This window comes from Narcine bancroftii, chromosome 1 (assembly GCF_036971445.1).
Source record: "Narcine bancroftii isolate sNarBan1 chromosome 1, sNarBan1.hap1, whole genome shotgun sequence".
NCBI lineage: Eukaryota > Metazoa > Chordata > Chondrichthyes > Torpediniformes > Narcinidae > Narcine > Narcine bancroftii.
The window spans coordinates 159886150-159903206 of record NC_091469.1 but is presented as its reverse complement, the minus strand read 5'-3'; the positions used below and the strand labels follow the sequence as shown (position 1 = coordinate 159903206).

Genomic DNA, 17057 nt, shown 5'->3' with positions numbered 1-17057 from the left:
CGCCTCCAGTGCTCTCGCAACCTCCGCAGCCACATAGTCGACAGTCCAAACCCTCCAACATGGTCAGGAAACCTCCAGCGCCCTCAGCACCCACTCACATCCCAGTTCTGATACCTGGTACCCCTTCTGTTGGTCTCCAGCTGGTCTCCAGAAGTCCACAGCCTGGTGTGAGACCCTCAACCACGGTCACCAGCAGCCACAGCCTCCGTGGACTCCTCTCCTCAGGTCACCATGTATGACTCTGAACATTATTTATTACTGAATATTTATTTCCTGTATCGTACAGTTTGTTTACACGTCCTTCTTGTTTACAGTTCTCCCTTTCTGCATCTTTCCTTGAGTCCAGGTTTTTTCACCACTGATAATAGAAATTCTGCCTGTCCTGCAGGAATAAGAATCTCAGGGTTGTACGTGATGCCACATCTGTTCTCTGACAATACACCTGAACTCAAAGAATATACTCCAGAACAAAATAAACAGGAGCAGGATGCGGCCATTCGGCCTGTTGAGCCTGTTCCGCCGTTCAATGCGATCACGGCTGATCTGGTCATGGACTCAACTCCACTTACCCAGCTGTTCCTCACAAACCTTAACTCCCCGACAGTGTAAAAATCAACCTGTGTCGTAAATAGAGGCCACCTCTAGTGGTTCATTGTCTTGTGATTCACGACTCTCTGGAAAAAGCAGTTCCTCCTCATCTCCGTCTTAAATCTGGACGTTTTAAAGTTGGCATACATTTTGTATATCACGCTTTAAAATATTATTTTGTGACAATAGAAGGAACCTTGAAATCTGTAGCCCCATATCGTGAGGTAACGTCCCCTCGTTCTCGTCTCATTTCCCATCCTATTCCCTTGCTGACATGTCTGTTCACGGCCTCATGCACGGTCGGACTGAGACCAGCCGCAAATTGGAGATTCACACCTCATCTTCCATCCGGGCACCCTCCAACCCGATGGCAACAACATCGGCTTCTCTGGTTTCCATTAAACACACCGCCACCCCCATCTTTGTCCCCCTGACTCCTTTCCTCTTTCTCTGTCTCCGTCCCTCTCCCCTTTTCGCCCTGTCGCTTTACACAGAACCAACATCAATTCTCACCTGCCCTTTTGTTTTGAAAATTTTATTTATACATCATAATAAATCATACAACCAGAGTACAATCCAAAACATAATTCTTTATCCCATATAAACCCTGGCCTCGACCCTCTCCCACCCGCCCTTCCCAACCCCCCTCTAAACTAACTGAAAGGAAGAGGAGATGAAAACATTTTGCCCTTCGATTATTTGCCCTGGATTGGGTCAACACCATCAATGCATGGGAAAGAAAATATTAATAATTAAATCACATCTATTCCATATATGGGCTCCAAGTTTTAACAAAAAAGGAACAATTATTTTGTAAATTGTATGTTATTTTTTCCAATGGAATACAAAACCTCATTTCCAAATGCCATCTTTCAATACTCAAATTAGTCTCATTTTTAAGTAATTGCGAGACATTTTTTAACCACCCTAAAGTCAATCTTAAAAATGCAATTTGAAATTTATCTAATTTTAAATCCAAATTTTTGAATCCCCACCCCCACCACCAACTGCCATGGAATGTCCCAAGTTCTGAACGATAAGGTTAGCAGAGAAGGTGAGAAAGAAAGGAGGCAGGGAGGTCAACAGAAAACACCTACTGTACCCCTGGATGGGAACCGACAGCAAGAGGACTTGAACGACACAGGTACCTACCATGTTGACCCATGTTGAAGTATGTATGACCCACGTAAAGTTCGACCTCCCCCCCCCAAATTTGATCCGAAAATTTGGACCTAAAAAGTGGACTATTACACGAGTATATCCGGTTATTTCATTTTATTTTTTCACTACCTGCTGAACTATGTCAATAGATAGCACATAAAACAAAGCTTTTCACTGCATCTGGGAACATTGGAGACATTAATTCAATGCACTGCAGCCAAAAGCTTTCCCCATAACCAGGGAGGACCAAGGCAGGAAGCCTGAAGACGAACACCCAGTGGTACAGAAACTGCTTCTTCCCCTCCGCCATCAGATTTCTGAACAGACAATGATCCACAGACACAGCCTCATCTTCTCCTCTTGTCCACTAATTTATTTATTGTTTAAATTTCATTTGTGATGTGCAACTAGTGCTGTTGCAATACAACAAATTTCATAATGTTCATGACATTATAGCATGACCAAAACAGGGCCACCCTCCTCACCCTGGTTTTCCCGTCAAAGCCTTTCCCGCATCATGGAAATTCCAAAGTCCCAACCACAACGTTAACAGAGATTATACAGAAAAAGACCTACTGTAACCCTGGACGGAGATCGACAGCAGGATCCCACAGAGACAGACCCACTGAGAACTCATCACCAACGTTTCAGTGTCGACTTCTCTCAGCAAAATACTTCTTATTTTCCCACTGTCAAAAATAGATGTGGCTGCAAATGTTTCTTCACTTCCTACTGTGGACACTCATCGTCTACTCATGTGTTCAGGAAGGTACAACAGTGACTGCACTTCCTGAGAAGAATGAAGTGGGCAAGGCTACCGTCCATTATGTCAACCTTCTACAGGAGCTCTATCGAGGATGTCCTGTCGGCTGCATCACGATGGGGCTGCAGAGAATGGAACAGAGGACAATCCACACGATTATAAGAGTGGCAGAGAGGATCAGTGGAGTCTCCTTCCCCACCCCACATTGACGTGATCTACTGGGATTGTTGCTTGGAGTGGGTGCATGAAATCATTGAGGACCCCTTCCACCCTGCGCACAGCATCTTTCAGCTGTTCCTATCAGGGAAGAGATACAGGAGGATCAGAGCCAGAACCACCAGGCTGAGGAACAGCTTCTTCCCACGGGAAGTGAGAATGCTAAATGACCAAAGGAACTGATCACGCTGACCATCCGAGACTGTCATTTATACAAAACAATATTCATTTATCTTTATTGAGGAAATACAAAGTTGGGTTCTACTTGTTCAATCAGACAACAATAAACTTGACTTGACGAGACTTATCTTTGCCATATAAAGGAAACTCATTGACCAGCTGAGTTTCTCCAGCATCGGGTTTTTACTTCAACTGCGGTGTCTGCACTTTTGTGTTTTTCCCTCTGATTGAGTTTGTGGTTGAGGAGTCTGATGGTGGAGGGGGAGCAGCTGTTCCTGAACCTGGTGGAGCGGGACTTGTGGAATCGAGACCTCTCTCCTGATGGCAGCAGAGAGAACAGAGCATGTGCTGGGTGGTGTGGACCCTCGATGACTGCTGCTCCTCTCTGACGGAAGCGTTCCCTGTAGATTTTGAAGTGGGTGGGGAGGGTTTGGCCTGTGATTTGCTGGGTCCATGATCTTTTGCGGGGCTTTCCACTCAGAGTTCTTGGTGACCCCATACCAAGACCATGATCTGACTTCCAGGAATGCATCATGGTGCACTTTAGCAGATCCACCTGTCAAATCTCCACCCAACTTTCCAACTGTTTTACCTCCTGATGTCTCCTTCAACAGCCTTTCATGGGTTGGAACGTTCACCCCGTGTCTGTGTGGGTTTTCCCTGGGGCCTTCCGTTTCCTTCCAGCATTCAAAACGTACCAGGGGCGTAAGTTAATTGTGTGTAAATTGGGTGGCACGGACTCGTGGGCCAAAATGACCTGTTACTGTGTGTATGTCTATAAGAAATGAATAAATTACTAACCACCTATTAAAGAAATGTGAGAGGGTACATCGAAGAGCAAGGTCACATATGATCTTAAGACACGAGCAGAAATACACCATTCAGCCCATCGAGTCAACCCCACCATTTAATCATGTGCTGATCCATTTTCCCACTCAGCCACACCGCCTGGCCTCTCCCATAACCTTTGAAGCCCTGGCTAATCAATAACCTATCAATCTCTGCCTTAAATACACCCCAATGACCTGGCCTCCCCACCCAAATATGGCAAAAAATTCATCACCCTCTGGCTGAAGAAATTCTTACGGGTCTCTGTTTTCAGTGGACACCCTTCAATCCTAAAGCTGTGCCCTCTTGTCCTAGACTCTCCCACTGTCGGAAATAACCTTTCTACATCTACTCTGTCCATGCCTTTCAACATTAGAAATATTTAAATGAGATTTCCCCCTCCCACCCACACATTCTTCATAATTCCAATGAGTACAGACCAAGAACTGTCAAATGTTCCTCAAATTGTAACCCTTTCTTTCTCTGAATCATCCTTGTGAACCTCCCCTGAATCCTCTCCAATGTCAGCACATCTTTTCTTAAATGAGGAGCCTAAAACTGCTCACAATTCTCCAAGTGAGGTCAATTCAGTGCCTTATAAACCTCAACATCACATCCCTGCTCTTGTAATTGATTCCTCTTGAAATGAACGGCAGCATCGCATTGGCCTTCTTCACCACCACCTCAACCTGCAAGTTCATCTTCAGACGATACTGCACGAGGACTCCCAGTCTCTCTGCATCTGAGTATTGTGAGAGATGAGTAAAACTAATATAAAAATATGAAAGATGAAGAAAACTAGTATGGATATATGTGTAATGAATAAAGCCAGAATGAATAGGATAAGGATAGATAATAGAATATAGGAAGTAAAGTTAGTCTGAATAAGATAAGGGTCTTCTAGCCTGAGACAGAATTAGCAAGTTCTGCATATAAGAAGTTAGTCAGCCCTGAGAGTCGGGAAGGTGTTGTGAGAGATTAGAAAAACTGATATTGCAATATGAACATGAAGAAAATAAAATTCATACATTAGTAAATGAATGTAACCAGTACAAACAGGATGAGCTTGGGAATTAGATGCAGGAAAGCAGAGTCAGCACGATTAACATAAGAATCTTCTAGTCTTTGTGACAAGATCAATGAGCCCACCATATGAATAAGATAAGGAGCGGTAAGGAACAATAGGGTGTAGGAAGTTGAGGTAGTCTGGATGAGATAAGGGTCTCCCAGCCCTAGACAGAAGTACCAAGTTCTACATATCTAATTAGTTAACCTTACACAGATTTACAAAGTTATACATATTAAATTAGTTAACCCTAGACAGGATTAGCGAACTCTACATATCAAGAGACTGTAGCTCCGAGAATCAGGAAGGTGTGAATAAGGGCAATAACATGAAGGGACACCGACAGGATACCCCCTGGTCCACCAAGTGCACAGAAACAGCACGTAGGCAGGCAGGATTGCCTGATGCCAAACCTCTCCAGCAGGAGGCAGAAGAATGTAAGGGGGAGGGTATTCCTATACTGAAATCAACTGTATAAAAGTTGGGTGAGCCCCAGTGTATGTGTGTATTCCCAGGGAAAGGGGAAGCACCCAACTTTGCATTGTTGTTGTAATAAATGTTCTTTGTTCTCAATATTTGTCTCGAGCAATTTCTTTAAAGGTACTTCTATTTCTAACAAATGGGAGCTCGTCCGGGATCACACTCCCTCCACTGACAGAGTGCCTGACGATGAGAATAGGTGCGCCCCAGCTGATTCAGCTGGACTCACGGACGACAGGTGGCTGGTCAGTGGAAGAAGCGAGTGATATCCGAGAAGAGGCATTGAGAACAAACGACGGAAGGAAGCGTGCTAGAACATTGCTACTGGAACTCGGTAAGAGGAATTTTACTTGCCTATCAGTATGGGAAGTGTGGGTAGCAAGGAAGAGAGTCCTGGTAAAGGATGTGAGAATCAGATAACTATGTACAGCCCGCCTGGGTTGATGTTATCTGAGTGGGGCACGGGAAGGACCCGTGGAGAGGACAAACTGACCATGGTCAGGTATTGTTGTAGGGACTGGGTTAAATACCCGATTAAAGGGAGCTCCGTGTACTGGCCAAAGCTCGGATCCGAGGATGACTGGATGTGTCAAGCTTTGAACATCTGGCTCTATCAAAACCAGAGAGATAACCTAGAGAGCAGGGAATATGCAGCCTGCTGGCTTAGGGGATCATGTGATCAATTGGTTTTGAAAGAAAAAGAGTACAAGGACAAGAGAGAGGAGGAACCTTTTGTCCCTGAAGCACAAGGGTGGGATGTGCTTACATTCCCTCCCTCCACCTTATGTTCCTCCTATGCCGGCTCCTATCTTTCCTCCCCCTCCTATGCCCTACCCTTCTGCACCTTCCCCTCCTCCCCCACAGCTAGAGAAAAGAGAAGAGAATAGGAGTGGTATGATGACTCGCTCACAAAGCACTCGATTACCACCTCTGTTGACAGGAGAGAGAGGTAACTTTAATTCAGAACAGTGTGAGACTCTTCAGGAAGAAAGGGCAGAACCCTTTGATTCATTTCCCAGGGAGCAGGAACCCAGACCTAATAGGCCAGAAACCAACTGGATGCGACCCCTGCGGGAAGTTCCCGTAGGAGAGGGTCTCGGTTTCGTAAATGTGCCCCTGACCAGTACTGAAGTGTGTAACTTTAAGAAAGAACTGACCTCTCTGATAGAAGATCCCCAGGGATGTGCCGAACAGTTAGACCAATTTTTGGGACCATATATATATACAATATGGGGGTCTCGACATAGAATCCCCAGCAGGGGAACAATTGATACTAACAGGTTTTGTTACCAACTCAGCCCCAGACATTAGAAGAAAATTACAAAAGACATAAAATTGGCATGAGCAAGGAATTATCCAGCTTCTACAGATCACACAAAAAGCATTTGTCCAGACGTCTGAGGATAAGCAGAAAGCAAAGGCTAACATTTTGTTAGAAATTAAAGTACCTTTAAAGAAATTGCTCGAGACAAAAATTGAGAACAAAGAACATTTATTACTACAACAATGCAAAGTTGGGTGCTTCCCCTTACCCTGGGAATACACACACATACTGGGGCTCACCCAACTTTTATACAGTCAATTTCAGTATCAGAGTGCCCTCCCCCTTACATTCTTCTGCCCCCTGGATGGGTTTGGCATAGGCAATCCTTCCTGCCTACGTGCAGTTTCAGTACACTTGGAGGACCAGGGGGTATCCTGTGGGTGCCCCATCATGTCATTGTCCTTATTCACACCTTCCTGATTCTCTGGGCTACAGTCTCTTGATATGCAGAGTTGACTCATTCTATCTAGGGTTGGCTAATTTCATATGTATAAATCTGTGTATGGTTAGCTAATTAGAAATGTATGACTTGGTACTTCTGTCCAGGGCTAGGAGACCCTTATCTGATCCAGACTACCTCAACTTCCTACATTCTATTGTACCTTACCATTCCTTATCTTAGTCTTATGGTCTTGTCACAAAGACTAGAAGATTCTTATGTTAATCGTGCTGACTCTGCTTTCCTGTATCCTAAGCCCCAAGCTTATCCTGTTTGAACTGGTTACAGCCATTTTACTGATGAACTTCAGTTTCTTCCATGTTCATAATTTTAGATCAATTTTCCCATCTCTCACAATCCTCACTTTTCTTTTAGATCAGTAATACTGATCTTTCACCATGATCAGTGTTACTGATCTTTGGTTACTAGTGTCAGTGTGACTGATCCCCCCACCCCCTCCTCATTTTTCTTTTAGATCAGTAATACTGATCTTTCAAGTGTAAGGTGTAGTTTTACCCAGCTGGTCAATAACCGAAATGTAACACCTGTGTAAAGTCTTTAGGTAGGGGAGCACCATGAAGGTCAGAGTAGCAAGTCCAGCTGCTTATTAGGGTTGCGAGTATCAGGCTCCAGTTCTCAGTAAAGAGTCTAGTCCATCCCACATCAGTCCGAAGTTGCCACATCTGAACATGGGCATGGGCAGATTCACGTTGAAACATTGAAGCAGTGTCTTTTAACCACCCGACTTTTGTAAGCATTGTCCTGACGAAGTCTGTGAGAGACGCTGCCTTCAGCAGCGAACGAGTAGCAGTAGTCAGGCGGTTCCGTTGAATTGTGGCTAGTATCTGATGTCCTCTTCAGCCCCGAACCCTAGGGCCACCGATCTCCGAAGGCTGTTTGGAGCCTGATATTAAAGTGTCAAGCAGCTCACGTTGTTGGAAACTGGTGCTCCCCTTCACGGGGTGATGAAAAGTGACCAAGCTGGGGGGGGATTGTTTCTTGTGATTTAACTGTGTGTTGCAGCTTGTCTGCTAACATTAGCATATGTATCATTGAACTTGTGAGTTGCAGCCTGTCTGTGTACATTAGCATATGTATTAACTCTCTCTCTCTGCTACATGTACAATCCTGACTACCATTCTGTCTGTCTTTGTCCCACCATGTCTTTTATGCTATCGCCTCAAAACTCTTGTCTTTAATACCTGTGTAGGCTAAGATACAAATTAAATGTACTCCACTAAAGCTGTTCAGTTCCTCTGGTCCGTATTGGAATCCCTTGTTAACCCATATTCCACTATGACTAGACATTAAATCTATGCCCTGTCTACATTCTAAAGGAGCACAATTGTAACCTCTGCTGCCCCTATTCCAGGGGGACTTAAAACATTAATGAACAATATTCCAAAAAATGAGTAAACAACAATGAAAGTAAAACCCATTGAAAGCAGCAAAAAAACAACAATAACTGAATAAACCACAAAAAATGTAAAGCTCATTGAAAACAGCAATAAAATACAACAATAACTGAATAAACCACAATAAATGTAAAGCTCATTGAAAACAGCAAAAGAATACAACAATAACTGAATAAACCACCATAACTGTAAAGCTCATTGAAAACAGCAATAAAATACAACAATAACTGAATAAACCACCATAACTGTAAAGCTCATTGAAAACAGCAATAAAATACAACAATAACTGAATAAACCACCATAACTGTAAAGCTCATTGAAAACAGCAATAAAATACAACAATAACTGAATAAACCACCATAACTGTAAAGCTCATTGAAAACAGCAATAAAATACAACAATAACTGAATAAACCACCATAACTGTAAAGCTCATTGAAAACAGCAATAAAATACAACAATAACTGAATAAACCACGATAAATGTAAAGCTCATTGAAAACAGCAATAAAATACAACAATAACTGAATAAACCACCATAACTGTAAAGCTCATTGAAAACAGCAATAAAATACAACAATAACTGAATAAACCACGATAAATGTAAAGCTCATTGAAAACAGCAATAAAATACAACAATAACTGAATAAACCACCATAACTGTAAAGCTCATTGAAAACAGCAATAAAATACAACAATAACTGAATAAACCACGATAAATGTAAAGCTCATTGAAAACAGCAATAAAATACAACAATAACTGAATAAACCATTAAAAAAACGAATAAAATTGTAACATTACGGCACTTTGTCACGGCGCAGTGTAAGTTTCAGGTCTGATGGATGAGGAACTGCACGCCAGGTTGGGGTTTGAATCTGTGTGTCGTGATGTTGTGGTTCAGAAGCTGGTTTAATTCTTTGAATGTGGGTCCAGCCTTTCTCTCTTGTTCTTACTGCGGTGTCTGTAATTAAAAGTACACAGAAGGGACCATCCCAGGCAGGTTTTAGTTGATCCTCTTGCCATGCTTTTACATATAACCAATCACTAGATTTTAATAAAATGAATAACAATCTGACTTTCCTTTGTGTTAGTGTAAAAATTGTAAAATGAAACACAAACCATATTTGCATGGGTTTTGAATATGTTAGACCTTATTAAAATGCAGTTGGAGCTGCTTGTCTGTATGGGGCACAACCCTCCAATTTGTTAGAGTGAGTACATAACAGACATTGCAGCACAAGAGCCCCTGCAAGAGAACTTGAAACATATTCAACCTTTAGTTCTGCCTTAAGTAAAATGCCTTGTGCCACAGCTCACAGGAGCTGGCCTTATTTAAAACAGTCTGTAAAACAGGCACCAAAAAAAGTTAAAAGATGTTCTTATGAAGATTGCACACACAATCATTTAAGTACAGGCTAGTTTCTATTATATTCCACTTAAAAGTTCTGCTGCATGAATCCTGGAGCTTGTGGAGTCATTATTGAATCAAGAAATATTGGTACCATGCCAATCTCATTCTAACATGCCAATTTCTCCAGTCCTTAAGTCAAGATGTACTGAATAGCATCCGGTACAAGATCTGTGAGTTCTTAATGATATTATTATTCTTATGCACCCAATTGTTCTGAACTATGCCACCAATTTAAATCATATTCCACCTATTGCAGTACTCACACAGCACCATAGACCAGTTCGCAGGTTTATTTCTCCATTAAGCTGAATCCAGTTGCGCAGGGTTTACCTCCGTGATTATTTACAATGTAACTTCCGCACTACCTGATTTAAATATAAACCTGATGAATGGGGGAAAGTTATCATGAATTAAATAACAGCGGCAATAGAGAGAAATTGTGCTGAGGCATTAATTTCACTCCAGAGGAAAATGCACCAGAGAAATGAATGATTAAACTTATAGGAATCCCCATAGGAATCCCCAGAGGTATCTTTATTCTCCAGAGGTGGGTGATCTTTAAACTCACGGACCTTGACTGCTGAATGTGTAGAAGTAATGTACTAAATCTATTGATAGGACTCCATACCTCTAACTGCAAGACAAGAGCCTGAAACCTCAATTTCAAGTGCCACAGTGCACTTAAAGGGACATGCACACTCCCCCTTCAATTGGCTGATCCAGCCACTTTACACATCAGATCCTTTCTTTATCTCACATACACTTAAAGTTAAGATGTATAGAACTCACCCAATTTGCGCAAACATTTCTCCCTGCAAATGTTATAACATCACTCAACTCTTAGGTACTCCCTGTGCAAAATCACATTTGAATACAATTTATTTCATAAATTGGAATTAACTGGTAGTTAAATTCGCTAATTCTACAGTATTGAAAAATGATCCTTTATGACATTTAAATTTTAGCATGAATTTTAATCAATATTGGTCAGTGACTGAAGTGGGAAGTCGTGATTTATGAAATTATCTCTGGTCTCTACTCTCCCACTCCCTGCACTTCTCCCAACATTCAGGAGCTGGCACACAGTCCCTGCCTTTTTTCATGTTACTCATCTACTATTCCTTTAACTGCTTGCATCAAAATGTTAGCCTTTGCTTTCTGCTTATCCTCAGATGTCTGGACAAATGCTTTTTGTGTGATCTGTAGAAGCTGGGTTATTCCCTGCTCATGCCAATTTTCTGTCTTTTGTAATTTTCTCCTAATGTCTGGGGCTGAGTTGGTAACAAAACCTGTTAGTACCAATTGTTCCCCTGCTGGGGATTCTATGTCGAGACCCGCATATTGTATATATATTTGGTCCCAAAAATTGGTCTAACTGTTCGGCACATCCCTGGGGATCTTCTATCAGGGAGGTCAGTTCTTTCTTAAAGTTACACACTTCAGTACTGGTCAGGGGCACATTTACGAAACCGAGACCCTCTCCCATGGGAACTTCCCACAGTGGTCTCATCCAATTGGTTTCTGGCTTATTAGGTCTGGGTTCCTGCTCCCTGGGAAATGAATCAAAGGGTTCTGCCCTTTCTTCCTGAAGAGTCTCACGCTGTTCTGAATTAAAGTTACCTCTCTCTCCTGCCAACAGAGGTGGTAATCGAGTGCTTTGTGAGCAAGTTATCATACCACTCCTGCTCTCTTCTCTCTTCTCTAGTGGTGGGGGAGGTCTGGAAGGTGCAGAAGGGTAGGTCATAGGAGGGGAAGGAAAGATAGGAGCCGGCATAGGAGGAACATAAGGTGGAGGGAGGGAATGTAACACATCCCAACCCTGTGATTCAGGGACAAAAGGTTCCTCCTCTCTCTTATCCCTGAATTCTTTCTCATTCAAAACCAGCTGTTCAATGGATCCCTTGAGCCAGCAGGCTGCATATTCCCTGCTCTCAACATTGTTTTTCTGGTTTTGATAGAGTCATAGGTTCAAAGCTTTACACATCCATTCATCCTCGGATCCGAATTTTGGCCAGTACACGGAGCTCCCTTTAACCGGGTATTTAACCCATTCAATACAACAATACCTGACCATCGTCAGTTTGTCTTTACCACGGGTCTTTCCTGTGCCCCACTCAGATAACATCAACCCAAGCAGGCTGTACGTAGCTATCTGGTGGTCACGTCCTGTGTCAGGACTCTCATCTTTACTGCCCGCTATTCCCATGCTTAGGAACAAGTAAAATACTCTTACCGAGTTCTAGCAGTACTGCTCTAGCGCGCGTCCTTCCGCCGTTTGTTCTCAATGCCTCTTCTCGGATATCACTCGCTTCTTCCACTGACCAGCCATCCGTCGCCCGTGAGTCCAGCTGAATCAGCCGGGGTGCACCTACTCTCGTCGTCGGGGTACTCTGTCAGTGGAGGGAGTGTGATCCCGGACGAGCCCCCATTTGTTAGAAATTAAAGTACCTTTAAAGAAATTGCTCGAGACAAAAATTGAGAACAAAGAACATTTATTACTACAACAATGCAAAGTTGGGTGCTTCCCCTTACCCTGGGAATACACACACATACTGGGGCTCACCCAACTTTTATACAGTCAATTTCAGTATCAGAGTGCCCTCCCCCTTACATTCTTCTGCCCCCTGGATGGGTTTGGCATAGGCAATCCTTCCTGCCTACGTGCAGTTTCAGTACACTTGGAGGACCAGGGGGTATCCTGTGGGTGCCCCATCATGTCATTGTCCTTATTCACACCTTCCTGATTCTCTGGGCTACAGTCTCTTGATATGCAGAGTTGACTCATTCTATCTAGGGTTGGCTAATTTCATATGTATAAATCTGTGTATGGTTAGCTAATTAGAAATGTATGACTTGGTACTTCTGTCCAGGGCTAGGAGACCCTTATCTGATCCAGACTACCTCAACTTCCTACATTCTATTGTACCTTACCATTCCTTATCTTAGTCTTATGGTCTTGTCACAAAGACTAGAAGATTCTTATGTTAATCGTGCTGACTCTGCTTTCCTGTATCCTAAGCCCCAAGCTTATCCTGTTTGAACTGGTTACAGCCATTTTACTGATGAACTTCAGTTTCTTCCATGTTCATAATTTTAGATCAATTTTCCCATCTCTCACAATTTTGATGCAAGCAGTTAAAGGAATAATAGATGAGTAGCATGGAAAAGGCAGGGACTGTGTGCCAGCTCCTGGATGTTGGGAGAAGCGTCGGGAGTGGGAGAGTAGAGACCAGAGATAATTTCATAAATCACGACTTCCCATTTCAGTCACTGACCAATATTGATTAAAATTCATGCTAAAATTTATATGTCATAAATGATTGTTTATCAATACTGTAGAATGAGCGAATTTAACTACCAGTTAATTCCAATTTATGAAATATATTGTATTCAAATGTGATTTTGCACAGGGAGTACCTGAGAATTGAGTGATGTTATAACATTTGCAGGGAGAAATGTTTGCGCAAATAGGGTGAGTTCTATACATCTTAACTTTAAGTGTATGTGAGATAAAGAAAGGATCTGATGTGTAAAGTGGCTGGATCAGCCAGATGAAGGGGGAGTGTGCATGTCCCTTTAAGTGCACTGTGGCACTTGAAATTGAGGCTCCAGGCTCCTCGCTTGCAGTTAGAGGAATGGAGCCCTATCAATAGATTTAGTACATTTCTTCTATACATTCAGCAGTCAAGGTCCGTGAGTTTAAAGATCACCCACCTCTGGAGAATAAAGATACCTCTGGGGATTCCCATAAGTTTAATGATTGATTTCTCTGGTGCATTTTCCTCCGGAGTGAAACTCATGCCTCAGCACAATTTCTCTGTATTGCCGCTGTAATTTAGTTCATGATAACTTCCCCCATTCATCAGGTTTATATTTAAATCCGGTAGTGCGGAAGTTACATTGTAAATAATCACGGAGGTAAACCTTGCGCGACGGGATTTAGCTTAATGGAGAAATAAACCTGCGAACTGGTCTATGGTGGTGTGTGAGTACTGCAAGAAGTGGAATATGATTTAAATTGGTGGCATCGTTCAGAACAATTGGGTGCATAAGAATAATAATATCATTAATAACTCACAGATCTTGTACCAGATGCTATTCACTACGTCTCGGCTTCAGGACTGGGAAATTGGCATGGTACAGAGAAATTGGCATGGCACCAATATTTCTTGATTCACTAATGACTCCACAAGCTCCAGGATTCATGCAGCTAAACTTTAAGTGCAATATTATAGAAACTAGCCGGTACTTAAATGATTGTGTGTGCAATCTTCATAAGAACATCTTTAAAATTTTTTTGGTGCCTGTTTTACAGACTGTTTTAAATAAGGCCAGCTCCTATGAGCTGTGGCACAAGGCATTTTACTTAAGGCAGAACTAAAGGTTGAATATGTTTCAAGTTCTCTCGCAGGGGCTCTTGTGCTGCAATGTCTGTTATGTACTCACTCTAACAAATTGGAGGTTGGTTGCCTCATGCAGACAAGCAGCTCCAACTGCATTTTAATAAGGTCTAATATATTCAAAACCCATGGAAATATGGTTTGTGTTTCATTTTACAATTTTTACACTAACACAAAGAAAAGTCAGATAGTTATTCATTTTATTAAATCTGGTGATTGGTTATATGTAAAAGCATGCCAACATCACCAACAGAAACCTGTCTGGGACGGCCCCTATTGTGTACTTTTGATTACAGACACTGCCGTGCGAACGAAAGAAAAAGGCTGGAGCCACATCCAACGAATTAAACCAGCTACTGAACCACAGAATAACAACATTGTTAATCTATCCTCCACCTGGCGTGCAGTCCCTCTTCCTTCTGACCTGAAAGTTACACTACGCCGTGAAAAAGTGCCGTAATGTTGTTTTTACCATTTATTGTATTGTTTAATTGTTGCTATTCCATTTCTGGGACATCACTTAATTACTCACAATGTATTAAGTCCTCCTGGGATAGGGGCAGCAGAGGTGACAATTATTTACCTTTAGAATGTAGACAGGGCATAGATTTAATGTCTAGTCATAGTGGGATATGGGTTAACAAGGGATTCCAATACGGACCAGGGGAACTGAACAGCTTTAGTGGAGTACATCTAATTTGTATCTTAGCCTACACAGGTATTAAAGACAGGAGTTTTAAAGCAATAGCACAAAGGACATGGTGGGGACAACGACAGACAGAATGGTAGTCAGGATTGTACATGTCGCAGAGAGAGAGAGTTAATACATATGCTAATGTACAAAGACAGGCTTGCACTCACAAGTTCAATAATACTCATGCTAATGTTAGCAGACAAGCTGCAACACACAGGTTAAACGATAAGAAACAACCCTCCCCAGCTTGGTCTCTTCTCAAACATCCTTTGGGTCCCTCAGACATTCAAAATGATAAGCACCACCTCGTTAAGGGGAGTTCCAGTTGTAAACGACGTAAGCTGCTACAGAACGCTAAAGCTGCTTGGCATTTAAATCGTTTAATCAGACTCCAAACAGCCTTGGACATTATCATCAAACAGAGAGCAATGGCCCTGAATTTAGGGGCTGAAGAAAGACGACAGAGCCACAGTTCAACAAAACCGCCTGGCTCTCGATTACTCGTTGGCTGCTGAAGGCAGCGTTTCTGAAAGACTGGTTAAGGACAATGCTCACAACAGTCAGGCGGTTAAAGACACTGCTTCAGGACTTCGACAAGAATCTGCCCATGCCCATGTTCAGACTTGGCAACCTTGGACTGATGTGGGATGGACTAGACTTTTTACTGAAAACTGGAGCCTGATACTCACAGCCCTTATAGCAGCTGGACTCGCTATTCGGACCTTTATGGTGCTCCCCTGCCTAAAGACTTTGGTGCAGTATTTAATTAATCGAACCCCTCGTCAGAAAACTATAACCCAAAGGATGTATGTTTCCCTAGTTCTGTCTGATGACACAGAGACTGCAATCCAGTTACTGACCAGCTGGGAAAAACACCAAGTTGTCAAGTAAGACATTTTCAGTTAAGCATATCAGTATTACTGATCTAAAAGAAAAGTGAGGAGTGTAGATCAGTAACACTGAGACCAGTAACATTGAGATCAGTAACACTGATCATGGTGAGAGATCAGTATTACTGATCTAAAAGAAAAGTGAGGAGTGTAGATCAGTAACACTGAGACCAGTAACATTGAGATCAGTAACACTGATCATGGTGAGAGATCAGTATTACTGATCTAAAAGAAAAGTGAGGATTGTGAGAGATGAGAAAACTGATATTGTAATGAAGAAAATAAAATTGATACATAAGTAAATGAATGTAACCAGTACAAACAGGATGAGCTTGGGAATTAGATGCAGGAAAGCAGAGTCAGAACATTTAAGATAAGAATCTTCTAGTCTTTGTGACAAGATCAATGAGCCCACCATATGAATAAGATAAGGAGCGGTAAGGAACAATAGGGTGTAGGAAGTTCAGGTAGTCTGGATGAGATAAGGGTCTCCCAGCCCTAGACAGAAGTACCAAGTTCTACATATCTAATTAGTTAACCTTACACAGATTTACAAAGTTATACATATTAAATTAGTTAACTCTAGACAGGATTAGCCAACTGCTTATCAAGAGACTGTAGCTCCGAGAATCAGGAAGATGTGAATAAGGGCAATAACATGAAGGGACACCGCCGACAGGATACCTCCTGGTCCTCCAAGTGCACAGAAACAGCACGTAGGCAGGCAGGATTGCATAATGCCAAACCTCTCCAGCAGGAGGCAGAAGAATGTAAGGAGGAGGGTATTCCTATACTGAAATCAACTGTATAAAAGTTGGGTGAGCCCCAGTGTATGTGTGTATTCCCAGGGTAAGGGGAAGCACCCAACTTTGCATTGTTTTTGTAATAAATGTTCTTTGTTCTCAATTTTTGTCTCGAGCAAATTCTGTGAAGGTAATTCTGTTTCTCATGAATGGGGGCTCGTCCGGGATCCCACTCCCTCCACTGACAGAGTGCCCGACGACGAGGGTTGGTGCACCCCGGCTGATTCAGCTGGACTCACGGACGACGGGTGACTGGTCAGTGGATGAAGCGAGTGATATCCAAGAAGAGGCATTGAGAACAAACGACGGGAGGACGTTAAGGAAGCACGCTAGGAATAGCTACTGGATCCCGGTAAGAGGAATTTTACTTACCTGTTAGTATGGGAGGTGTGAGTAGCAA

General features: G+C 42.5%; 1 protein-coding gene across 3 annotated transcripts in view; it reads right to left on the bottom strand.

Annotated features, from left to right (window-relative positions):
* Positions 1-2466, bottom strand: part of LOC138765638 (uncharacterized) — a 67989-nt gene extending 65523 nt beyond the window's left edge. For all 3 annotated transcript variants that reach the window (XM_069883561.1, XM_069883562.1, XM_069883563.1), the window contains exon 1: positions 2326-2466. In XM_069883561.1, the coding sequence (XP_069739662.1) occupies positions 2326-2386 (61 nt within the window). In that variant the 5' untranslated portion in view covers positions 2387-2466. The remainder of the gene's footprint in view (positions 1-2325) is intronic.
* Between the last annotated feature and the right edge of the window lie 14591 nt (positions 2467-17057).